The sequence below is a fragment of the Chelonoidis abingdonii genome, chromosome 1 (genome assembly GCF_003597395.2).
Source record: "Chelonoidis abingdonii isolate Lonesome George chromosome 1, CheloAbing_2.0, whole genome shotgun sequence".
Taxonomy (NCBI): domain Eukaryota; kingdom Metazoa; phylum Chordata; order Testudines; family Testudinidae; genus Chelonoidis; species Chelonoidis abingdonii.
Window position 1 is genome coordinate 339,032,541 of NC_133769.1, and position 27,616 is coordinate 339,060,156.

Below are 27,616 nucleotides of genomic sequence, written 5' to 3' on the forward strand. Positions count from 1 at the left end.
GTTAAAAGTCCTTCCCTTATTTTAGATCTCTCTAATATACTTCCTCTCATTTCTTATTTGTATTGATTAGTGGAGAAATAGTTAACATTGTTGCCATTGAAAGTGTCATCACTGCCATCTGAGTTAGCACCCATTAAAATGAATGGGGCAATTCTGGCTGTCTGCAAGCTCAGGCAGATGTTTGCACGGGATACTTTCGTTTCATGTTTTCTTTGCAACTGTAACAGACTTTAAAAAATAACAAAAACCAACATTCTTGGCTTTTACTCTTGAGAACAATTGAGAGGTTCGTCCACCATGAGGTCATCCTTCAACAAGTCCTTTATGTCAGGTGCAGTGCCCCCCCACACTTTGGGAAACACTGACGACGGTTCAATAATCAAACAATAAAATTAGACATCACTTACTTAAAAGCTAACTACTTTTCAAATTTCATTATGGCAAACAAAATACCTTGCCAGGAATACTGATTTGTGTTACCTGGCACCAAAAGAATACACAAAGAAATCATGTATACATACATGTATATTTATGGATTTAATGGTACTTAAATATTTGTCATTTTATATAATGTGTTTGCTCTTTAAAGAATTGATCATTCCTGTGTCTCAATGTGGAAAACAACCTTTGCACTGAATTTAAAGTAAAGCATACAACTCAAGTGTTAATTAGTTCCGTACGTGCCTTTGGACATATAGTATATATTTAGTTAAGGGGCTGGCTCTGCAGTGTGATACAGTTGGTAGGGTACTTATGAGGGAGTCAGAAGATTGGGGTTCTTGCTCTGATGCTGCCACTGGCCTGCTGTCTGACCTTAGGCAAGTTATTACACCTTTCTGTGCCTCACTTTCACCATATGTGAAATACTTACCTTCCTATGTAAATCACTGAGACATCAAGAGGGAAAAGTGATATATAGTCCTGACCCAGCAAAGCACTCACACACATTCTTAACTTTAAGGATGTTTCGTTGCACTGACTTCAAGTCATATGCTTAAATACTTTGCTTGACGGAGGCCTGTAAGAGCTAAGTATCACCATGATAAGGCTGTACTGCCTGTACATGGGGCTATGTTGAAAAGGTAGGAAATCAGATGTTCTGTTGGATGCAACTCAAGGACATTTACTTGTGTACAATTTTTTAAAGTATAGAATCATTAAATTTAGGGTTGCCAACTTTCTATCACATAAAACCGAACATTGTCAACCTGCCCCTCCTCTGAGGCCCCACTCCTACACTGGCCCTTCGCTGAGGTCCGCCCCCCTGCTCACTCCATCCCCCCTCCCTCTGTCATTCACTCTCCCCCATCCTTGCTCATTTTCACCAGGCTGGGCCTGGGGAGTGGGGTGCAGGAGGGAGTGAGGGCTCCAGCTTGGGGTGCAGGCTCTGGGGTGGGGCCAGAAATAAGGGGTTCAGGGTGTGGGAAGGGGCTCCAGGCTGGGGCAGAGGATTGGGGTTCAGGCTCTGGGATGAAGGGTTTGGGGTGCAGAAGGGGGCTCTGGGCTGGGGGGTGGAGCTGAGGGGTTTGGAGTGGGGGAGGGGGCTCTGGGCTCAGGCAGGGAGTTGGTGTGTGGGAGGGGGTACAGCCTCTGGGCTGGGGTGTGTGGATTCTGGGGTGGAGCCAGAAATGAGGGGTTCAAGGTGTGGGAGGGGGCTAAGGGCTTGGACAGGAAGTTGGAGTGTGGGAGGGGGAGTGGGCTCCGGGCAGCGCTTACCTCGAGGGGTTCCCCTAAAGCAGCACAAGAGTGGCTAGGCAGCTTTGTGCAGTATGCACTGCCTCCACCCACAGGTGGTGCCATCACAGCTCTCATTGGCTGCAGTTTCCAGCCAATGGGAGCTGCAAAGCTGGCGCACAGAGTGGGGGCAGCGCACGGAGCTCCCCTGGCCACCCCTACGCCTCGGAGCCTGCCAACTTCAGAGGGACTTGCCGCCGCTTCTGGGAGCCTCAGGGAGCCTGCCAACTTCAGCAACCAAACTGTTAATGGCCCAGTCGAAAACCGAACACCTGGCAACCCTAGTTAAATTTACAGTGTAATTCCTTATAAAGCAAAATATGCTTTGCACTTCTATTTTGGATAAATCAGTGCTTTCAGTTTTGATAGCTATTAGTTCATTTAAATTCATAAGTACAAAAATGCCCCACAAAAAGCTTCGGGACTAAAGGTAGGACATGAAATAATCAGAGCTGAGTACAGGAGTTTAAACACACTTTTTTTGTTCTGCTTTTCATTTGTCGTCAATTATTAAAATAACAGCTTGCTGCTGTTGAGAATCTGGGTATGATATATTTTTCTCACTGGCACGTAGAACTGTGGCAAATCTAACAGAGTTAAATACTCTCATTGTGCCTATTTCTGCATCTTGGGGGATTCTGTGAACATACAGCCTGTCGAGCTGGACAGTTTATTTTTTTGAACCTTCCAGACATCCTAACATTTTTAAGTGAGTTTTAAAGTGTGTTTTATGTTCCCAGATTCAACTAAAGCAGAACTCAAATGGCTGAAGTCACAGTGTATGATTTCAGTTTTCCTGACTGGCTGAGCCTACCCCATATAGCTTAGATGGGTCACCAGATGCCTTTTAGCTCAATTTAATAGGGTGTGGCTGCATTTTGTGAGAAAATACATTTTGTGAGCAAAATCTAGGCATGGATTTTCAGAGGGCGGACCACCAACATCTCCCATGGGGCTTCAAATGAAGTGGAGAGTGCTCAGCACTTTCGAAAATCAGGCTCCTAGTGTCTGAACCCCAGGAGATGGCCTAGATCTGCACTGCTTCCTATGGCAGTGGGTATGGAGAAGTCATCTTATTACCCATATGTTCTACAGATCATCCTGGAGTTAAATACTGGAGCCCCTGCCTGACAGCTTGATAAATTTATGAATGGGATTATATAAAAAGATTACCTCCATTAGCGGAGGACCAGACCTGATGATCCAGAAGTCCCTTCCAGTCACATGTTATTACATTCTTTAGCACCCAGAAAACACCTGAAATGGAAGACACAAGTCCTGCCCCAAACTTGTGTACTCTTCTGCATCATTAACAACTATGTTCCACTCAGCAGTTGACTGGATTTCTTTGGTGGGTGAGATGATCTCTTCTATCCCACCCCTACCTGACTGGCGTGTGCAGAGAGAGACTTACATAATGAATGAGCTTTGAGATCATCAAATGAAAGATACTTGAAAAGCAGAATTTTTTTTAATATAATCACATTGGAAAAAATCTCATTTCTAGACAAAGGGTAACAAAGACTGGAAATGTAGCTTTATAGGTTGGGATTTTCAAAGGAAGCTAAGGGAATTAGATTCCCAAATCCCAATGAATTTCAATGGGAACTGAGTGTCCAATTCTCTTTGGCTCCTTGGAGAATCCAGATAGTGAATTTCTAAATGATATGCATTTTTCATTGAAAATGTGTCCTATATTGTAAAATACAATATGCTGTACATGAGATGTCTGAAAGAACATTACATTATAACTTGGGCTATGATTTTATCATGGAGGTAACAATGGTCACAGAAATCGTGAATTTGAATAACATTAGTAAACTTTGAAAGCAGCTGTAAAACCATATTTCATTAGGCCCCCAGACTGAGTGGCGCTGTAACCTGGTGCATGGAGCTGAAGAGCCACTTAGGTTTGACCCATCCACCCTGCTGTAAATGGAGACAGAGGGGAAGACAGGCCAAACCTGAGTGGTGCTGCGACCCTGTGTACCAGGTTGTAACACCTGGAGTGGGGAACCAGGCCCAGCCCCATGGGAGAGGAGCCATTGCTATGGAGCGACCACAGGGTTGGGCCTGTTCTCCAACTTCCCCTCCCCAGGCTGTCAGTACCCGACTATATGCTTGTGTACGTTGCTGTCATGAAAACTACATTATCTGGTGACTTTTCCATGACTTATCCCTTTTCCCATAGCTCTGCAGTGAAACTTACTAGAAATTTCCATGTTAGAATTGTAGTCTTAATTATAACCCAGTTGGAAGCTTTCACTTTATATCCCCATCTCCCTTATTTACTCACAGGTTAAACGCTACATTTGGCTGATGCTGATAATTGAAGGCATGGTCATGTATATTGCAGTGGTTCCATTTATATTCATCTTTAGGTCAAAAAGAATTCACAAGGAGCATTTATAATCATCTAAAATTAGCTACTTGTCATTTTCTTACAGTCAGTTGCTCCACTGAAGCCAGCCTGATGGTTAGATAACAGCATGTTCCATTATCCAGGCTCAGCTAAGAAGCTGCATGTATGATATATTGTGTGTATTATTTCCCTCAGATGCTGATTCAACAGCTTTGAATTTAATTCAAAAGTTAAGGTAGCCCACGATGTATATATGTGAGAAAACGAGGCAGCAAATCCCTATAATTCACCATGTCAACTTTTCAAACTTAGATGCCTAAAGCTAGGTAGTTAGGCTGGGATTTTCAAAAGCACCTAAGTTTAGGAGCACAAGTCTCCTGGTGCTTTTGAAAATCTCACCCTTAAATCCATATTTATGCACCTATATGACTTCATATTCTAAAGAGTTGAGCACCTGCAAACTCCCACTAACATCAGTGACAGCTGCAAATGCTGGGGCAGCTTTAAAAAACACATCAGGGGCACTGGCACTACTCATGTGAGTAAAGTTATATGTGTATTTTAGTGATTGCAGCATCAGGACCTTACTTAGATTCCAAAATATGGATTCAGATACTTAAATTATAGAAACTCAATTTTGCAAATGTGGGCTTATCATAAGGGAAAATGAATTGTGTCATAATAGTGCTCTCCTAGTACATTTCTTCATGAATAATTTTATTCAAAATATCTAAAGGTTTAAATGAAAGTTCTTTAAAGAAAATTTTGATTAGGGAATATAATATCTTACAAGTCTTTCATCTATTACAATAAATGTTGACAATCTCGTTTACATTAACTCGTGTTTTCATTTTTGCTCTTATATTAACAAAAATTTAAATCTTAATTTCAGAAGACAACATTTACAGCAGTGTAAGTTACTTTCACTCTAAACACCTCTCCCTCAGTTACATTTCAGAGTTCAGACCAATAACTGCAGCAAAGCAAAATGAAGAGAAATAAAACTCCCACGTTCGCTCTACATCAATATCCAGCCTATGCAGCCAACTATTTTCTATTTATCCCTTTTGCATTCCAAACCGAGCACTGTCTGTTTATCTACTTCATATTAATAAATTATAAATATCCTTGATAATTAAAAGCTGGTATTTACAGTCTTCGCTACGCAAGTGCACAATAAATGTGTGATACAAAGCTGTTGCTCTGTGTTAACAGGCAAAGTACAGAGCTCTCTCGGTCTTTTGGCAGCATTTCAAGAAATCTTGAGAGAAGAACTTAACAGCTCCACTCTTAAGACATGGCAATATCATATTAACCCCAGAGATGTTGTTTAACTGCCTTTAATTTCAAATCACTTAAACAAGCAATAGAAATCACCTACTTTTAAGATCTGATTCAGTAATTAATTATTATCCAGCCTATGCTTCCTATCATGACTTTAATTAGACTCTTTATAGCAGTAAACGATGGGATCAGTAGTATTTATAGGTTAGGGCACCTATTTAAGATCAAATACTGTCATCCTTATGCACGCTTATTAGCACCTTACTTGAAGTAGACCCCTAAGGCAAGTTGAGTAGCTCCTTATGCTGGACATAGGCTCCCTGAAATCAGTGGGATGGCCCACAGGATAAGACAGTACTCAACACCAGCGGGGAGGGGGGCAGAATATGGGCTTTAGCTAAGTCCTGATCTGGTATTCCCTAATTAGGAAGAACTCCTGCTGACTTCAATGCTGTTATTCAGGATTTATATCAACACAACCAAGTGTCTCTAGCCTCTGTTTGCCAGAAGCTAGGAATGGGCGACTGGAGATGGACCTGTCCTGTTCATTCCCTCTGAATGAACACTGGCCACTGTCAAAAGACAGGATACTGGGCTAGATGGACCATTAGTCTGACCCAGTATGGCTGTTCTTCTGCAGAATTTGGCCCATTAGTTTGATAATACCACAAACACTACTCTTAAACTGTGACATAATTCATAAGTAAATACATTTTAACATAAAGCTGAACTAGGGACAGAAACAGCAATAACAGAATCATGCAGCACTATGGCACATGCACTGCACTGGATCACTGCCACATCTAAGGTATGATGATGAAGCAGAAAAATCTCCTCATGCCTTTAATGATCCATGAAATGGCATTAATCCAGAACAACACTCATCCCGGTATGTTTCTTGCAGAAATTAAAAATCTCTAGTGTATCGGTGAGCCCCCATTTTTTTATTTTTAAAATCCTAAAGGAGTTTGTCAGCGTCTCTAAAAGTCAACATTTAAAAAAAATATAGAAATTATGCATTTTCCTTAATGTAACAGATCCTGAGATCCTACCTGAGTCCTTAGCACAAGTAAAACTCCCATTGACCGTCTCCTGATAGAGGCATTTTCTATTATTACTAACACTACTATATTTTAGATTTTTCACTCTCATTACTATCACACAAATTATCTTTTCTTAAATGTCTTCTTCCACCCTTCTCCTCTGTATCAGGATTTTCCTTCCAGTCATGGCTTGTCTATTTAAATAAGATTACCTTAGCCACAAATTCAAATTCAAATACTCTCTGTTAACAGTGCCCTTTTCCCTTGTAGAGAAAGTCCTTCATGGTTGCATTTAAGTTTGTCTCAGCCATTAATGTGCCATGACAAATGTTTCATTTAGGGTTGTTTCAGATGAAATTCAAATTCAGTTTAGTTATTACTCGTAGGATCCTAAGACTGATTCCTCCTCCTTTGGGTTCTAAGATGAGGAGTGGAAGCTAGGGAGATATGGCTCCCATCTCCCTCCCAGCAATTGTATCTTCTTGCCCCGTCCTTCTCCACTTTTCCCTCTCCTGGAGAGGTCCTCTCCTGCCATTCCTGCCACTCAGGAGCACCAAAGTAACATCACACCTCCAACAAGCCAATGGGTTCATGTTGTTGGCACTGCTCATGTTACCAGGTCCTTGCTGGTTCTACCTCACTCTATGCCAGTCCTGCCTCCTCTCTGGATTCTGTAGGAGTAAGCAGGGAGGAACCAGATATCAGAGGAAAGCTGATCATGCTGGGAGAGCAGTCTGAGATGGAGGGAAGGTTCCCAGCAAGGAAAGGGTAGGGCCAGCTATGATCAGGGCCGCCCGGGGGGGGAGGGAGTGAGGCAATTTGCCCCGGACTCCGCAGGTGCCCCCACGACAATGGCTGAGGCTCTCTCCCTGACCCCACTTGACCCCATCTCCGCCCCCTCTCCCAGAGCCTCAGCGTATCCAGCAGCTTCCCTCAACAGCTGCGGAGTGGCTCCAGTGGGGCCTGAGCTCCTCCCCACTCAGAGCCGCATGGTAAGGGGGAGGGGCTGTGAGCTCCAGGCTGAGCGGACGGAGCTGAGCTCGGCCTGGAGCTCACAGCCCCGTCCCCTTACCACGTGGCTCTGAGCGGGGCAGAGCTCAGGCCCCACCGAAGCCACTCTGCAGCTGTCAAGGGATGGTCCTGGATCGGCTGAGGCTCCAAGTGAGGGGGGAGCCAGGGCCGGGGCCGGGGGCGTTGGCTAAGGGGCAGGGAGTCCTGGGGAAAGGGAGGGAGCAGAGGTTGGAAGGACGGTCAGGGGACAGGGAATGGGGGGGTTGGATTGTGAGCATTCCAGGGGTCTGTCAGGACTCAGCGGGGGCATGGATAGGGGTCAGAGCAGTCATGGGACAAGGAGCAGTGGTGAGGTCTCTGGGGGACAGTGAGAGGACAAGGAGCAGGATGGGTCAGGGATTCTGAGGGGGGCAGGCAGTCGAGGGGGCAGGAAGTGGGTGGGGGTCGGATAGGGGGCAGGGCCAGGCTGTTTGGGAGGCACAGCCGTCCCTACCCTAAAGCTCATTCAGCAGTTTGAAGCTTGCAGAAGAGTCAAGCTGTTACCTTTTCCATTAGGGCTACCATCCCTTTCACTTCTCAAATGCCAAACTATAGTCTATATTTAATTTCAGTGCCATAGGGAGATTCATGTCAGGGGAGGATAGCTTTATTTAAAATTAGCCACCGGGGGAGGGATGACATGAGAAGAGCAATATCCTTCCCAACCCTACCAAGGGAGACCCCCCCCTACATTCCCTGAGGCTCCAGATGGGTTAATTCAGTGGTTCTCAAACTTTTATACTGATGACTCCTTTCACATAGCAAACCTCTGAGTGCGACACTCCCTCCCTGATAAATTGAAAACACTTTTTTTACATATTTAACACTATTATAAATGCTGGAGGCAAACCGGGGTTTGAGGTGGAGGCTGACAGCTTGTGACTCCCAGTAATAACCTCGTGACCCCCTGAGGGGTCCTGACCCCCAGTTTGAGAACCCCTGGGTAAATTTAATTTTAGCACCCCTGTGTCCATTCACATGCATGTATTATTTTGAGCATTTCAGTTTTCACATCATAGGCTTATCCCAGATTCTGGAACACGCTCAAATGCTCAGTTCGTGGAGTATGTATATAAGCTATACTAAAGACAAACCTACAGTAACCATCTCCAGTTTGTGAGAGACCCCATGGAGCCAGTCTCTAGGAAACAGATAAATGCATGGAGGTTAAATCCATTTATGACTATTAGCCAGGATGGGTAAAGAATGGTGTCCCTAGCCTTTGTTTGTCAGAGGATGGAGATGGATGGCAGGAGAAAGATCACTTGATCATTACCTGTTAGGTTTGCTCCTTCTGGGCACTTGGCATTGGCCATTGTCGGTAGACAGGATACTGGGCTGGATGGACCTTCGGTTTGACCCAATATGGCGTTCTTATGTTCTAACCTAAATGAACCCAAAGTTATGGAGACAGATATGAGTCAAGGAAGCCAGCAGAGTATCAGAAACCTGGAAAAATCTCTGACTGGATGGGCTCAGGCGTTTGGTCACAAGCTGAGGTGGTTCAAAAGTTTTGGATTTTTTTTTAAGCAGAATTTTTTTATTGTTTCTTTAAACAATCAAACACAGCAAGCAGCAAATATTTGGCCACACACTTCTGAAACCCCAAACCATATTCAGGTTTTGGCAGACTAATTTCAGCTTTTCAATTAAAAAAAAACACAACAAATTTTGAAGGAAAGCAGACATTGTCCGTGATTTTTTTTCTGCTTTTTAAAAACCCCTAGTTTTCGATCCAGAAAAAGTTTTGACGGAAAATATTTGTCCAACCCTTTTAATGAGCTTTAGTGCCTTTTAGCTCTAGCTGATGCTGAGAACCAGTGATACCTTGTAAAGAAGTTTCCTCAAAACTGGGTTTGTGCCGAGATGCAAACGGTTTATTTTTCCTAGGGCCACCCGTGTGGGGGGGCAGAAAGTGGGGCAATTTGTGCCAGACCCCGCAGGGACCCCCATGAGAATATAGTATTGTATAGTATTGCAATTTTTTTTATGGAAGGGGGCCCCAAAATTGCTTTGCTCCAGGCCCCCTGAATCCTCTGGGCAGCCCTGGCTATGATTCACTTTAGGAAAGAGACCTGATCCAGCCGTGCTCCCAACCCTTCCTTAAACAGCTCCTCTTTAGACCTAGTAGCCCTGTTCTCTCCATGCAGGATCCTGGACATTCATTGAAGAATATAACATACTGGGATTAGTCAGTGCTCCAAATATTCATGAAGATATTTGAGAGAATGAGAGTAGAAAGAAGGAATGGCAGTGTCCTAGCACCATCACTGGTAAATTGTTGGTTTTTTTTAAATGAAAAACTGTTAGAGAGAACCCTGCACAAAATACAATATACCCGAACAACACATATTGCAGCTAGGGGCCGAATTGTGTTCTTCATCACACCATTATAAATCCTGAATAAACCTCAGGAAGTCAATGGAACTACTTTAGATTAAAGCAAGAGCAAAACTGAGCCCAGGTTTTTGTCCAAGAAATTTCCATTTGGTTTTGTTCTCTCACACACTGTGTGCTGAAAAAGCAAAATGAAGAATATTATTGCAGAATTATTACATCTATCATAAATTTTATAAATTACCTATATGAATAGCTGTGAGCCAAAGTCCTTCAGGGACTGTCATAAATCCACAAGTTCTCCCTGAGTGCTAGATTTAGTATTTGGATCTTTGAATTAGCTGAAAGAAGTGTAAAAACTCCTGCAGAGACAGAGCTCCCTCTTGGCCACACATCTACACAAGCTTTTTGCAACAATAATTCCAACTTGAACTTGACAATAACTTGCATCTAACAATTTTCCTCCAAATCTACACCTTTCAGGTGGTATTAGGGATTTCCTCCCAAAAACCTATGGATGGAAGACCCATCATACTCTAAAATTCTCTTCCTTCAAGGCATCTCCTGTATGTTTAGATCAGTCCAAGATAATGCCAAAATTAAGGATTCACAAGAATTTTTAAGGTATTCAAACATTTTGGATTCTCATCTACTTGCTTAATTTTTCCTGTAGCCTACCACACAGACAACCCTTTCCTAAAATGCTGGAGGGAACTCTGGGTAGCATTAAAATAATATTTGCCTCAGGGCGACCTGTCACTTTTGCCTCTTGTACCGAAAGGTGGCAGCGCTTGTACTCCCCTGAGTGTAAGACCTGCTGCAAATCAGTGCTGCCTGAGGTAAGTAGCATGTAGGGAGGGGATAGGGTTCATGGCCCTGTTCCTCTCCCGTACTAAATAGTTGAACAGGCTGAATATGAAGGGGAAATGGCTGCTGCTTGAGCCAGCCAATGAATGTTGGTTGCCCTGAAGTCCTAGGCCAAATATACCAAAAGAATGGTATAGACTCATAGACTTTAAGGTCAGAAGGGACCATTATGATCATCTAGTCTGACCGGCACAATGCAGGCCACAGAATCTCACCCATCCACTTCTATAACAAACTTATGCCTGAGTTATTGAAGTCCTCAAATTGTGGTTTGAAGACCTCAAGCTGCAGAGAATCCTCCAGCAAGTGACCCATGCCCTGGTATGCACCATTCCAAAAAAAACAAAACAAAAAACCTTTATATATCAATATAAAGATATGACTTTAAATCACTTTGCTACCATTTTCTCATAGAGGAAAATATTGCATCAGTTTGTGATGATTACACACATTTTTAAGGATATCATCATCTGAGTTTACTTGCTGCAATAACAGGTGCAAACTTTTGAGAAGCATTTGTGGTTTACCACAAAAAGTAGATGCAAGTTAAACTTTTAAATTTTAATTAATTGTGGAAAATGCTTTTGTGGCTGGGAAAGGACCCAGTGGATCTTACTGAAGTAGGTACAAACCACTCATTTATCGCAGTCAATAACTTCTAACGGTTCTTGGAGACTACTTTGACAGAGAGGACTGGGAAAGGACAGAAGGGTAGAGCAGTGCATCATCTTAATACATAACTTAATAAAACAATATTCTAATAGCTGATCCTTTAGGTTACAACTCTTGGTGCACATACTTAACTCTCATTAATGTGAATGGGAGTTACAAATGTAATCAATTGAAGAATATATCTTCTGTAACTGAGAGTATGTCTACACTATGAAATTAGGTCAAACTTATAGAAGCTGTTTTTTTAGAAATCGTTTTATACAGTCGATTGTGTGTGTTCCCACACAAAATGCTCCAAGTGCATTAAGTCAGCAGACTGTGTCCACAGTACCGAGGCTGCGTTGCACTGTGGGTACCTATCCCACAGTTCCCGCAGTCTCCGCTGCCCATTGGAATTCTGGGTTGAGATCCCAATGCCTGATGGGGCAAAAACAGTGCTGCTGGTGGCTCTGGGTGCATGTTATCAGGCCCCACCTCACTCACTCCCTCCGTGAAAGCAATGGCGGACAATGGTTTTGTGCCTTTTCTCCTGGGTTACCTGGGCAGACGCCATACTCCGGCAAGCATGGAGCCCACTCAGCTCACCGTCACCATACGTCTCCTCGGTGCTGGGAGACGTGGAACTGCATTGCTACACAGCAGCAGCTCATTGCCTTTTGGCAGCAGACGGTGCATTACAATGGGTAGCCATCGTCGTCGTACTCCTTGGTGTTCTTTTAGCCGACCTTGGTGAGTTCAGTCAGGGATGCCTGGGCAGACATGGGAGTGACTCAGCCAGGTCATTCCCATCTTCTGCCGAGCAGCCAGGAGATGATGATGGCTAGCAGTCGTAATGCAGCATCTTCTGCTGAGCACCCAGGAGATGACGATGGCTAATAATCATACTGTACCGTCAGCTCCCAGCCTACGGTGTAAAACATAGATGGAGTGGATCAAAACAAGAAATTGACCTGGCAATGTGCACATCATGCTGATGAGCTCTGCATGAGCTCTATATGGTCACCTGCGCTAATCAGCTCACCACACTGTCCAAACAGGAAATGAAATTCAAAAGTTCGCAGGCCTTTTCCTGTCTACCTGGCCACTGCATCTGAGTTGAGAGTGCTGTCCAGCGCAGTCACAATGGAGCACTCTGGGATAGCTCCCGGAGGCCAATACCATCGAATTGCATCCACACTACTCCAAATTCGACCCGACAAGGCCGATTTCAGCGCTAATCCCCTCATCGGAGGTGGAGTAAAGAAATCAATTTAAAGAGCCCTTTAAGTCGAAAAAAAGGGCTTCGTGGTGTGGATAGGTCCAGGCTTAAAACTGAGGTAACACTGTTAAATTCGACCTAAAATCTTAGCGTAGACCAGGCCTGAATCTCCTTTGTAATAAAAGTAGATAGATGTTAACAATACATCCTTTAATATATCTCCATATTTAAAAATCAGGCAGTGAAACCCCCCTCCCTGTTCACACTGGTAAGTAGTTCCTCACGTGAGTAGCCCCACGGGTTTTACTGAGCTTATTTGTGCATCTAAATGCTGACTAGTGTAAGAAGTTGACAGCTAGGCTCAAAGTGACGATGCCAAAGCCCAGTAGGAACCAGACAATATGGTCATTATCAGATGCTCCTGTTGACCACAGAATGTAGGGAAAAGCCTCACCTTTTCACATGCATAGTGCCAGAACTGACCTCATTTTAATCTCAGGTTATGTATGAGTATAGAGCATTATAATTATGATCCTGTTATTGTGATTGCTCAGATGACTTTCCACTAGCTTCCCATTTAGCATAGTATGTGAAAGGCTGGCAAAGGAAATGCGATTAAGATCTGAAGCTCTGCTTGCCAGCAGAACTAAAGTGCAGAAGATTTCTATCATAAACAGTAACTGAAAGAATGATGAGCACTCAGGGCTTTCATCAGGAAATGAGAATGCAGGACTCCTTCCATATCTGTCAGAATCCCAAAGAAGAATGGAGAAGAGAAATTCAATCCATCTGTACAGACTGTCTTTTGTGGTATAACCACCATCCGCACCTTTAAAAATATTAAAATACTGATCAAGGAAGAGTCAATGGTGGACAGCCTGAGATGGGAGCGAGTTGAGACATTAGATGACAATCAGAGATGCTGAAGGACAGGAAGCACGAACAGGCAAATTTTCTCTGAGCTTTTGCAAAGACCCCAGTTCTTTCCGATGCATATCAGGGAAAAAAAATTCTTTACTCTGTTTCCCACCCCCCGCCAATTCCTTAAAGGGCTAATGACATCATGCTGGTAGGTATCTGGACTCAATTTATTTGTTCTACAGGGCCTCTGTGCTAAAGTCTAATAAAAAAATGTCATTCTGCAAAATGTTTTTACAGTATGCCGTAACTGTAACAGAACTGTCTGTTCCTAGGTGTGTGTTTGGAGGGGGGCGGGAGTTATTGGGGGAGGGAATTCCTCCCTTGACCAGTTCTAGTTGTCTGCCATTTTGCCACCTTCCAGCACCTCTTAAGTACTTATTATGGAGATTATGAAGAATCTTTTCTGCTGCATCCATTGGCAGCCAGGGCCCAAAATAAATGATGAGGTTGTTGCTTGCAAATTCTTTCTAACACACGTGCATGATCCTCGGCAGGTTGATCAAGTGAAAAACGGACACTCTGATCAGGGATGCCACTGGGGAGCATTCTGATGGGGGACAGGGGAGGTCGGTGGGGAAGTGCGAAGTAAAGAGGGCACTGCCATTCCTTCTCACAGCTTGTCCCCATTTCAGAATTAAAAGCTAGGGCCCTTTACAGTAAAGGGAAAAGTGGGAGAAAATATTATTTATTACTCTGTCACCCCTTCACCATTCTTGCTAATTCCCAAGTTCTTCTCCTGCAGTCTACCTCTGATCCTACCACCTCTTGGACATACACATCTGTTAACCGACAGCCTCACTGGCCAGCTCACTCCATTCCCCTCTACACTCAACCTGCCAACCCAGCCCATCCACATGTCCAGTCCCGAACCTCCCCAATCCCCTCAGATCCCTCTGGCACAGCACACTCACCAGCACAGAAATACCTGGCCACACATCACCCTTTGGACTAGTGACCCATTTCCCTTCCACCTTCTTAGTCTTTTCAAACATCAGAATGCTCCCCCTCCAGCATCCTCAGACTCAGAACACTCCTCCCCTCTTCCCTGCCCTTCCACAAAACCCATCCCCAGGCTCAGAGCTCCTTCCCTACCCATGTGACACCCACCAAACTCAGAAGCTCACCTCCCCCAATTCAGAACTCTTGCTCTTGTTACTGGGTCTGAAAATTCAAGAGCAGAGGCAGCAAGGAGCATGTGCATATGATCTCAAATTCCTCCAAATTCTGTATCCCCCCTTTGTGCCTCCTCTTTTCTGCTGCCTGGACCATATATGCTACAGGACCAGAAGTCCACTAGTAGGAACAGATATACTGCAGTCTCCAGGAACCAGAGAAGGTCCAGCCTCACCTGGAGCCAATCTGTGTAGCAGGTGGTAATGCATCCTGCAGTACACAGTCCATACTATGCAGGTAACACTATTGGTGGGGCTTAGACTCATTAGACCCTAATGACCAGCCAGGCCTGACTGTAATAAGGTCTTTAAAGAACTGAAGACAAGTATTTGCCACAACATGTGCTTTGGAGTCCAGATCTCCAGGCACAATTCCTAGCAGAGCTGAATGAATTATTCATTGTAAATATATTATTTCATTAATTTAGCCTATTTCTTCTGTTCATAAATTACCCATGAGCAAATCGTGATATTTACAGATGTGTTAATAATAATTATTTAATGAATAATTTATGCAAACATAATTTAGCTCTGGATTGTTTGCAAACTGGACACTGCCAGTATTTGCTGTTGGTGATTTGCTATTTGTGCCATGTGATCAATGGTCAAAGCCAGTTATTGTTTCAGTTCCCTGATTTATTGACCTAAGCTATATACGCAGGAAAGGTCAGTCCCTCTTTCTACTTACAAAACTGTTTGCTATTCAGAATAGTTCAACAAATCTTTGAAAATGGCTATGAGGTTACTTCTAGTGTTTGATTATTCAAGCTTTTGCTTTCTGCAAATACTCTTGTGTATAAAATCTCTTTCCTCACAATGTTTGAGGGCAGGCTGTCATCTTGTCTGACACACCAGGGATTAAACAAGGGACTCCACAACCAAATGCATAGGTCTTCACATCTTAAGCTGAATACCAAGGCTCTGTAGCTAAGAGATGTAACAGATTCATATCAGACAAACAGGGGGACGTGTAACACACACTGACTGGTGGGTTACATTTGCAAATAAGTGAGGAAAAGGGGTTGTGAATACTGGTGATGTGGATCAGTTTTTTTATTTGCAAGAGTATTCATCCATATCCTTCAGATGCATTCATTCAGCTCTTGCTCCCATGGTTCCTAGTCTAGAAATCTGTGCTGTGGGTTTAGGAGATGTTCCTGCTTTAAGTAGAAAAAGAAATCAATTCTCTGGGACAACTGGAAGTGTATCTCAAGGGAACATTTTTATTCCACCATAAGGCAAAAATGTGTTGTCATTAAATAAATCTTAGCCTCCAATTTTAACTCTGGACAGGAAATTCCTACAGACAACCAACCACCTATAGATCTTTAGGGTCCAGAATATATGGACCACAACAGCAGGATTAAGGTTGTGCTGACACCTACAATTCTCTAAATATAAGACCCATAACAAACTTGGTAGGCAGAATGACATTTTAATTGATTTCCTATTATGCATGTTCATTATGTACAGTGCAAAGGGAGAGATGGTGGATGACAACATGAAAACTTTCCCAGGGATATTCTCCATTATCTAAAGTCTTTAAATCAAGCTCAGATTTATTTCCAAAAGATGTGCTCCAGCTCAAATAGAAGTTATGGGCTTGATGCAAAAATTACTGGGTGAAGTTCTTTGGCTTCTCTTACACAGAAGTCAGACAAGATGATCATAATGGTCCATCTAGGACTCTAGGAAGAGCACAATCTCCCCCCACCATTTATTTTATTGCCCTTCTTTGTTTGAAGTGTTGCTGATAGCAGAACATGGCCAGAAGCTATTGGTGCATATCTCATGCTGGCTTTGAACCAGCTCTGCCTCCACCAGACATCTTATTTCTTTAAGAGCTCACACCATAGACATTTACATATAAATATATTTCTTTTAAAAGGGTAATTCTTATTTTGTTGCTTTAATTTCCCAGGCCGGAGAACAGCAAGGATACTGACAGCAGCCAAAATTATTGAAGAAATCATGGTCTCAGCCACTCTCAGCTGGGGCCACAGCAGATTTCTACACTGTTGCATGGACCTGACCTAGGCAGACTCATCTTTTGATCAGGTGCATCACCAGTCTGAAATGGAAGCAGCCATGCTGGAACTGAATTATTTTTAGGAACTTGTGGGAAAAAATGATTTTGAAAAACACCTGAGTTAGTCAAGAGAACAAGTCCTTTGACTTTCATTGGGACTTGCGCTCCTAAATTCCACCCTTACATGTTTACTCTGGAGTTTAAATGAGTTGTGGTGATCAAGACTTGAGTCCACTGCTAGCAAAAGATTCCTAAACATTCCAGTCCAAAGGGGCCTGGGGAAATCACTAATGACAGGCTTAAGGTGAAAATCCATTGATTCGTTCACAAAAACTAAGGGAGGAATTGAAGATCTGCAAGCTCTGGCTCCTAATCCCCCCATCAACTTCTTAGGGGAGGGCTGAGTAGACCAATGTACATTTTGAATATCATTTTTTTATGTGATGGATATTTATGTATGCTTTTTACATAATTGTATCTGTGTTTAAATAACTGACGTTTTTGCTTATGCTCTGTATTGTCCCCCAGACAGGAATTGAGCATAGTCCAGACTCATACATCACATTAACTATCAGTATGATAAATAAGGGCACTGCTGAAAAAGAGTGTTAAAGATGAATAATAAACTGCTGGGGACAAATAATAATTTACATTTTATTTCCCCTTTGATTTAGGACAGCCTTTTCCCCAGGATATGTATTACATGAAACATTTCACCCACTGAGGAAACAGATCCCACTCTGAGGTGTGATGGGATGGTCATTCTATATCAGTGAAAGGTTGACAAGAAAAAATGGAGCGTAATGTATCAAACTACTGAAGAAATTTGTCAAAATGTAAGTACTTCATATGATAAAAAATAAATAATAATAATACAAACATACATATCTTACCTCTTATCCCAAAATCTCAAAAGTACCGGTAGGTATTATTATCCCCATGTAAAAGATGTGGAAATTGAGGCAAAGGCATATTAGTTGTCTTGCCCAACATCAGAATTCTCTTCAACAACTTACCCAAGCTGCTTCCCTAGCTCCCTAGAACATCTATTCTACAGCCATTCATTGGCTAATCATAAACTGAGCTTACAACTAAGTTCAAACTCTAAGAGCATGAAAGATTACTGTGCAAACACTGATATCAGTGTAAGACTGCAAACGGAGCAGAGACTGAATCTATCCCAGAGAAGGTCTGCAATGGTTCTGAATAGCTAAAAGCTCACATATTTAATGTCAGTCTTCACAATGTGTTCAAATCCCCGCTCTGCCAAAGCAGCCAATAAATGAGCTTGTGTGGATTTTCTTTTTCAAGTGCTTTTTATTTCTGTTGTGCTCTATTTGTATTTATAGAAAATATCTGCAGTCACGCTCACGATATCCCTGACTTTAGAATACGGAAAAGTACTGCAACAGACTGTGTTTTTCAAGAGTAATGATTGCATATGAATAGAAGGGTGAAATGGACTATGGAACACAAGAAAACAATGATCTATATTACACATTTTTAAAAGTAGACAATTAAACACTTAATCATAACAGAGAACCTGTTTGCATTGTGAAAAATCTGATTCATATTATTGCTTAATAGTAATGTGCTCAATTCTTCAATCTTTACATAGGCAAAACTCCAATTTAAGTCAAGGGGAGTTTTGCCAGGATAAGCACTATAGGAAGAGGGGCAATATTTTGTATTGGAATTTGTTAATATTAGCGTAGTTAGCCCAGAAACAGCAATAGTAGCAGCTCACAAATATGCCATGATATAGTCCCTGGTGAGGTCAACATAAAACTTATCCACAATCAGCACTTCTAAGAGAAACTAGTAGGAGGGGAGAAAGATTGGATCTCTATGCTGTATAGTCAAGATAAAGATGACACTCAATTGCCACCTTAGATCCCCTGTTTTCTATTTTTTTAAAAAAAAAAAGGTCAGCAGTTATGTGAGCAAGTCACACAGACTGAACTTCTTCCCCTGGAGCCTGCCCATTCAGGGAGAACATGAAAGAAACAAAAGTTCATGCAGGGAAGTGGCACTATTAAGATGCTGTAGTTTACCTACAGAGAGTCAGACTTTTCCGAAGGACCAGATTTTACAAAGTACTCAGCACCTAGCAACTCTCACTGAGAACCATAGGAGCTGCTGAGCACTTTGGAAAATGTGGTCTCTATTTAGATGTTTAAACAGAAGATACGTTCTCTTTGAAATCTGGCATCTTACTAAGGTGGCTAACAATGGAAGCTGTTGGCACTCAACTTTTTAGAGAATCCAGACCATAAAATACTTGTTTATTCATCATACCAATAACTATTCATTTTTAAAGGCCACGCAAAAGATCTTATGATTTTAAAATGTAAGACTACATAAAGACACAAACATTTTTGGCAAACAGAGATATGGCTAGTGGAACTGCTGATAAAAACACCCTGAAATTAACCAAACATTGCACCTTCGGGACTAGATACTGGTCTCAATTACACTGGCATATATCAAGAGCAATTCCATCGAGTTCAGTAGCATTACCCTTGATTTACAGTGGGTGTAAATGAAATAAGAATATACCCCTCTATCTTCACACATGAATACAGATAACTGATGTACAGTTTTGCCTGTATAAGTAGTAGAAAGTACTACACATGCTAACAGAGAGTATGATATTGTGCAGTACTAGTCCAAAAGTATAGCCCAAGTCAACAACACACACAAGACTGGAAATCTACAGCACAGCTCCAATTTGCTTCTTAGTTACACCGGTGTAATCTCTTTGACACTATCAGGCTTGCTCTGGTGTAAAGGTCTGATATGCCATCACTTGAAACCAGTGATAAAACTCCCATTAACATCAAGCAAGAACAAGACCCAAATGAGAGGAATATTTGGCCCAACCTTTTTAATTTATAAAAATAATAGGTCAATGTAAACGATGGTGCTATTGCTGAAAGAATAGTGTAAACAACAATTAAAGAGTACACTCCAAGCCTACTATACACCAAGGCTGCTCCATTTCATCCATTGGTGCAAGAATGGTTAAAAAGTCTCACATTGATTAGAAAGGTGATGCAGCAATTTGCTAAATATGCTGAAGTTAAATGCTTAAGCTCTTTCAGCACACATTCTCCCCATGTGCAATTTGAGGCTTCTGTATTACCAAGTAGAAGTAAATTCTGGAAATCCAGACAAGTTCCCCGGTTTCGAATCGGGAACAGCACAATTCACCCAAAATGATCCCAAATTGTTCAGAAATGGAACCAGACTGCTTCCCCCTTTCAGGAACAATCTCAAAACAATCACGACCTAAAAAGGAAGTGCATAAGCTCTTTTGACTGGCCTCCACCTAAAATTTAGATTGACATAGCTACATCACTCAGGGGCATGAAAGAATAACACCCCTGGGCCCCATAGTTAAGCAAACCTAATACCGGCTGCAGATGCAGCTAGGTCAAAAAAAAGAGTTCTTCTGTCAACCTAGCTGCTGCTGCTTGGTTACATGGGTTTACCTACATTGATGGACAAACCTCTTCTGTCAATGCAGGTAGCTGTAGCACCCATAGTGCAGATATGCCCTGAGATTGGTGAAGTGAATCAGTTTAATTTACTTGTTAAACTACTTCATTCTGAGCAAGAGGGACTACATTGTACTGGCATCTGCAGAAAAAAATAGAGAAACTGAATCTTTCCTACTAATCTTCCAAAAGGAAGATGAAACGATTTTTGTATCCTATAACAATGCTCCTGAGGTTATACTTTTAGTCAATTCAATAAGATGAAGAATGCTATGATGAATGCTTTATTTCATGCCAGCAGAGAGTTTCTTTTTGAATTCTCACTGAGGAAATTTGACTATGTTTTAGTGAAGGCCAGAATTTATTTTCCTGACAATAACCTTGAAAACTAAATCCTTATTTTAAAAGTGGAACGATTGAAGGTGGATTTGTTGTCTGCTGCAGAATTGTTTCACAGAGAGCATGCAAACAAAGACTTAAGCTAAAACGTTTGCTCTATGAGGAGTTTGTTCTCCTCATGTGTGTACATAACTTCTCTTAAAGTCAATAGCAGCTATATTCTTTGAATCTACCAGCAAGTGATAGTTAAAGAAATCATACGAGAAATCAGTTTAAGTAATAAGGGTCTAACTTACAATAAGGTTCATTTACTAAAAAAAAAATAATAATTTTGGAATGGGATTTTGTAATAGATCTAATCCTTCTGAAACAGGATTTTAACAACAAAGTTAGTCTTCTGTTCGTTTGAAACAATATTTACCCCTGCAGTTTAAGCTTGCCTATACAGTACTAATTTTTGGTACATTCCAGATCTTAGCCATTGGGAAAATTATACTATTCTTGAGGGCAAAATAACTCAGTCAGTCCCATGCAGCCTTGATCCCTAATTAAAGAACACCACTATGTTTTTAAACAAAGTTGATTATTAAATGATGGTTACACTCCTAGTGCTGAACTGAGGTGTAATTGTTTAAACTGAGTTAATAAGCAAATTTAATGAAAATCCCATTGCTAGGCAGCTTGGCAAATGAAAGCTGATACTACCCCAAGGGCTCTTTGGTGGCTCATGTAAAATAAGTCAAACTGACAGATATCCACAATTTAAAACCACCACTATAGTTAAATCCGATTGGTAATCCTTTTGGAAGTGTTAGCGGAAAGGCCGTTCATGGAAACATTCATAGACCAGTGTGAGCAGGGGAACATGCATTCTGCCTCTCTGTTCTGTATGGGGCCCGGTCCTGCACTCTGAAGTTAATGGTGAACTTCTGTTCATTTCAGTGAGACAGTATCAGACCCTCTGTTTCTAGAGCCATCAATTCTGCATTAGTCAGAAGAACTACATTCTAAAACAAGAACCGGAAAAAATTAAAACTCCTGGTGAAACAGGAAATTTAGTCCTACCTATGGAATTTTCTTACAGAAAATAAGCTCCTGTTTTTTTCCTTACCAGGTGATATTTAATTAAAAAAAAAGTTCTATCCTTTGCTGAATATTCTCTGTCTGAGATTAAAGTCACGGTTAAGAGTAGAATAACGTGGTCTGGTAGGAGAAGAGTGGCCAATTTGGCAAATATGATACTTATCACTAATGTATTGATCTGGCTAAGAGTACATGTGAAGGAAATCTGTGGCTCTCAGGAAAGACTTTATTTTTAGAAAAAATGTTCACCATACTTTTTCAATATAATTTTTTTCTGATTCAGCGACGTCCTCCACTAGCATTGCAAGACTGGCTATTCATTAAGAGGTCTTAATTTTGCAGCTGAAGAATATCCATACCCACAGCACAAGACATGGATACTTCTGGTGGGCAAATTGCTTTTAGTAGCAATTATACAACTTCAGCTGTTTCTCTAAAGTATCCAAACGGCTTTAAAACATGGTCATATTATGTTGATAGAATTGTTGAAGTACGTTAGTGAAATATAGAGGATAGCATGTAATAAAAGAAGTCCTTTTACATTTAGCTAAGGAATAAATATGTACTATCCGCTCCAAAAATAAATGCCTAGCTCTTATATTTGAAACACAATTGAAGTTGGACCTTTAATCACAAGCAAAAATATCTTCATACAATGTGCAAACAAATGTATGATATTAGGCAAATATTCAAGCTTTTTTATGTTTATTATGTTCTGATGAGTCAAAATCTTGTAAGATCCATGTTTTGCAATAATTTCAGTTCCTTCTGTCAGTAAAAGACATTCTCTTAATAATGCGCGTAATATAAAAGAAATGAATAGGATTTAAATAAGACACCAGCACAGGGGGTAAACCCAAGCTGGTGCAAATTAGGTCAATTTTATTTGAACTACAATAAAATCTGTCTGCTAAAATGATCTGTTTCTCAAGAATGCAGGATTTATAAGAAAAAATGCGATGGTTCTGGGGCTATTAAAAACCAAAACAAATACAGAAAATCACAAGGTATATAAAACTGAACACAGAGAAAGATTTCAATTCCAAAAGTATTCCTGGATAAACATCATGGTACATAAGAAGCAGACACTCTACTGTTTTAGTCTATTGGAAAGACAAATAAAATATTCACATGATTTGACCAACATACAAGCCATAAACCTTTAATATGTCCTGTTTATTGTCCTTAATACATGGAATGGGCCAAACACTGCAGTTTTACAAGTAACCTCTGCAGTGAAATAGAAAAGAAAATAAAGCTAACTGGTCACGTCTTAGATCTTTACGCTTGACCTCACATGAATATTCATTTCAGTCCAGTAGCTTTAAGCCTATTGTACTGTATCATTTTGAGGCACGTGTGCTCTAATTTAATTCTATACAATGATAAGAGCCAAAGCCAGTATTTCCACATTGGTTTAGTATAGAGGTATTGTTTCATATACATATATATGAATTGCCATGTATTGCCATGATATTACTTAATGCTGACTTTATCTGTAATTAGGTTAGAAAATCTCACACATCTGTGCTTTGGAAGCCTCTGTCAACCCAACAAATTCAGTCACATGGACGCCTGTGTCCTCCAGCTATCAGACAATTGATTTTTGCAGGATTCTGCTCATATTTAGCTTAAGGGATATGCGATATGTTCATTCGTCAGTCAGTTTGGCTGTACTTCATTGGGAGGGGCGCTTTTAAAAAAAATACATTACCCACTATTCAACTATTTTAGACAAAAATAAATACAAGAAACACAATTAGACCTATCGGCATAGAGAACTGTAGAATATGACATAAAATAAAATTACTAATGTTTGGATAAATATACATATTGATTTAAGTAGGAGATTTGCCTGAATAAGGCCTGCAGACTTGGGGCTACCAAATGCATACAGACATATGTATAATTGCATATACATGTTTGTTTTTTTTATTTCTGTATATTGTCCATATTTAGCATCTCTGAATCATTAAATTGCTTAGAATTGCAAGACTGTCTTCGCTACACATTTTGTTGTAATTTTGATCAGGGTGTGAGTCACTCTTTCCATAAGTGGCAGCAAATATAAAGGAACCATTTTTCCATCAGTTAAAATAATGCAAACTAAACATAACATATGGGGAAGATGGTGGAAAGAGAGCTAAAGGAGAAACTGTGAACAGTTTAAATGAAGGAGGAAGTTAGAGAATATACTTTTTGTACCTAAAATATTGATCTCTTATATGCAGAATTAGTTCAGTCATAGATACAAGTTTTAAATGTATGTCAATCAGAGTTATTATTAAACCCAGTATTGTTCTACCTAACACTGTAGCAATAGTTTTGGGCTCAAAGTTTAATAACAGCCATTAAAATCATTTGAAAGGACTGAGGTGAAGGCAGATTCACAGACAATTGGTTTTAGTTATAATTATTAAATTTAAAGTACAAATGCTTAGAAAAACCTAAACCAAAAACAAAAAATATTTCAAAATCCACTGCATCAATTCTCTGTCAATAATAAGTGATCAGCGCCTGCAAAAGGTCATATGCAATGCACTATTTCTCAGTGAAACACACTTGGGTGGATCTAATATCATTCTATCTACTTTTAAAAGCACTTTTTAAAACTCCTTCCTCCTTTACTTAGTTTGGAGTTGATTTTAGCATTAAACAACTAATACCTTGCTTAATACAGAATTCACACTAAGGGGGGCATAAATCTTTTCTGTATATATGCACTGGTGCCATTTTGCCAACATAGAAGCTTTTTTTGTTAAATGAGGTGACGTGGTCACCTGAAACTTGGAGTAGCAAAGAATTATATACATACATTTAACAGGCAGCCCATATGTTCTAAAATGTGAAATGTGCTGTGCATACAATACACATATATTAAAAGTATGAAAGAGATGGATGTGAGAACCCAGATAACTAAAGAAATATTGTATGCATTTTAAAGGCACACTGAACAGGAAAACCTTCTCCAACCTGTTTCTACTTTAAATTCTCAGTAAGCAATGTTGCTCAGTGCTGTTAGTTCCTGGGGCAATTCATTCTTGGGAAACCACTGAGAAAAAAAAACATGGAATTTGAATCCTAAAACATGTATACAGAAGGAGCAGTGATTTTAGTGGTATTAAGCTCTGTACCACTAAATCATTTTGTTTTATACTGTAAAATGAATACCTCTTATGAAGTCTGACAGAAAAACAAATTATTCCTGGCTCTCAGACATTAAGCAGCATTAAGCAGGTATTCTACCCAACACTGAAGGAACCAGAGGTGCTGTAAACGTAGAAGTTTAGCTAATAATAATACTTTCTTATTTTTTTTTTTAAAAATGTAACCCATTTGGCAAGAGTATCTCTTTTTAATGAGAAAGTGTGCACAGACTAGGGGAGGGGAGTAATAGTTCCAGTTGGGTTGGTTTGTGAAATCAAGTAGATCGGATACTAACTTGATCTGGCACCAATGTGTGGCTGCATGGAGACATACCCACAGGATGTATGCATTAGGAGATAATAAGAGACATTTACAACCCAGAATATAAGAGCAGGGCAGGCTCAAGTGACATCACTAGATGAACTGCAGTGTCAACCTCCTCAAATATATTATCCTTCACACCATTGCTTCACTGTCCCCTTTCAGCCATTAGAAGAGCACTTGTGTTCACAAATATTATGGTGTCTTTTCAAACACAGGCAAGACGCACCATGCCTAACAGCATCAGAGACATTCATAATTCACAATTTTTCTTTACAACCACAAAATCCATCTCCATAGAAACCAGAAAGCAAGAAACTACAGTAATAACACTAAAGTAAATGTCACATTCAGTTAGTCAGCACAAAGAAGGAGAGGGGATGTTGCTAAGGTTAGAAACTAAGGAGGATTCCCCCCCTCCTTTTCTAACAGAGCAGCTGACTTGAAATAGATTGTTTTATACAAGGTAATTATGTGGTCTCCTCTTAATTTCACTGTAATTTACTCATAACTTGACCAGATCAATGGCACATTTACTTACAGGCATTTGTTACAGCGAAACTGTTAGCTGTTTCAATGTTGTCTACGTGAGGAACCAAATTAAAAGGTGCTTCAGAGGCGTTGGGGCTGGTATTATGAAGAAAAATTGCTAATCGAAAAGCAGTATATTCCTGATCTGTGTTTCTGATGAAGAGACCACCTACAAAAACAGCAAAGGAAGCAACAGTTAATTATTTACAAGCCAATCACTATACTATGAAACCGGCCAACTACCTCTCCCAAAGCTACTCAGTAATACTGGTCCTAGCACGTCTAGGGATACATGAACTAATCATATCCATAATCACAGCCACTACCTTAAATCACTGTCCTAAAGCGATCTTAACCTCCCAGCGGCATTCAGGCTCTATTCCTGCTTCCGCGGTTCTTAGCCTTTCACATTTAAATACCCAGATTTCTCATGATTGCAGTGACCTTTGAAATCATTTAGCCTCCATCTCCAGGATACTGAACGCTTTGCTAAAGCAGCTACTCAGCATCCTCCTGCGCCTTAAGTGGCGGGCAGATTAAGGAGAGCGAAGCTTCTTCGATTAGAACCAAGGAGGCTCTATGCTGAGCAGGCAGGTAATGAATGAACTTTGCTCCTCTGCAGCCCAGGTCTGGGCAGAGAGCAGCAGCAGCTCGGGCTTATTAGCAGCATCTTTCGGAGTGCACGAGAAATGATGCAGTGATGGAGCCGAGCTGGAAGGAATTCAAATAACTGCGCCCCGTCAGAAAAGAAGGGAAGGGGAAATGTGACAGACGGCGAGCGAGTGGGGACGGGCGGGGAGGGAGACATAGGAGTTGGGGGGGGGGGGGAACACAATCCAAAATCCTAAACTTTCAAACTATGGAAAGAGAAAGGAAAAGCCAGCAGCCTCTCGCTCCCCGTGGCAAATAAGCTCATGCACTAGCCAGTGCATGGGAAACGGGCTTTCAAACAACTCGCCATCTCTCCAGAAAGCAGAAGAAACAGGGGTCTCAATTAAAGAGAGTGCGGGGGGGGGAGGTGTCTTCACAACTTATTCTAATACCGCACAACTCCCTCCCCAAGGATCACGGAGTTTACATGATTTTTTCTGCAGAAAACCAACCCCTCTCCATACAAACTCACCTCCAAGCGCACACACACACACGCTTCCCTCCGGGTGGGGGGGTGTTAAAAGAGGGGGTAGAGGGAGAAACGTTGCAGTTTCATTCAGCCCCTGGTTTCTAACTCACTTTGGAAATGATTGGAACACTTGACACATGCACCCAGCCCAATGCAGCGCTTACCTATTTGCACACTGCTAGGGAAAGCTCCCATTGCTAGTCCGCAAAAGCCAGAAAACAAGAAGACAAGCTGTCTGCAAATAATCCTCATCTTCTCTTTTGCCTCTCTGTATCTCCTGATCTCTCTCTTTCTCTCTCTCTCTCTCGCTAGATGCTGCTCAGAGAGGCATTGAGGACGAGGTGGCTACAAACAAAATCAAGAATAAAAATGAATTCAAAGGGAAGGGAAAAGAGAAGAGATTTTTTTCCTCCTTCCTTTTTTTTCTTTCTTTTAATTTTTTTAATGGTTTTTTTTTTAGCAATCCATCCTGCTGAGCCGGATTTTTCCCGCAGTCTCCATAGCCCTGGGAGAGGTTTCTGTCCGGCTGCAAATGTTGCACATGCAAAAGATGGTGGAGAGTTTGGTGGTGGTGAGAGCGTCTAGTGGCTGCACTGAGAGATGAGACATGCGCTATCTCCCCCCCTTCTGCCCCCTCCCATAAACACAAGCAGAGAGAGAGAGAGAGAGGCGCGCGCGCGCACACACACACACACACACACACACGGCTTCCTCGGTCTCTCTCCAGTGCACCCCACTCTCGAAACGCCTTTCGAACCAGAGATAAATAAAGCAACCACAGGAGCAGAGGCTCTAGAGGACAGCAAGTGGGATGCGCCTTCTCTCTCCCACCAGCATATACACACCCGGCTAGAGCAGCAGCAGCAGCAGCAATGAAGTTTGTCTCCAGGAGAAGAACAGAGCCCT

The 27,616-nt window shown here is 41.4% G+C and overlaps 1 protein-coding gene across 6 annotated transcripts in view; it reads right to left on the minus strand.

The window, feature by feature from the left end:
• Positions 1-27,292, minus strand: part of GRIA4 (glutamate ionotropic receptor AMPA type subunit 4) — a 308,075-nt gene extending 280,783 nt beyond the window's left edge. For all 6 annotated transcript variants that reach the window (XM_075061700.1, XM_075061699.1, XM_075061704.1 and 3 more), the window contains exons 1-2: positions 26,875-27,292; positions 25,601-25,759 (exon numbers count right to left, since the gene is read on the minus strand). In XM_075061700.1, the coding sequence (XP_074917801.1) occupies positions 25,601-25,759; positions 26,875-26,962 (247 nt within the window). In that variant the 5' untranslated portion in view covers positions 26,963-27,292. The remainder of the gene's footprint in view (positions 1-25,600; positions 25,760-26,874) is intronic.
• Between the last annotated feature and the right edge of the window lie 324 nt (positions 27,293-27,616).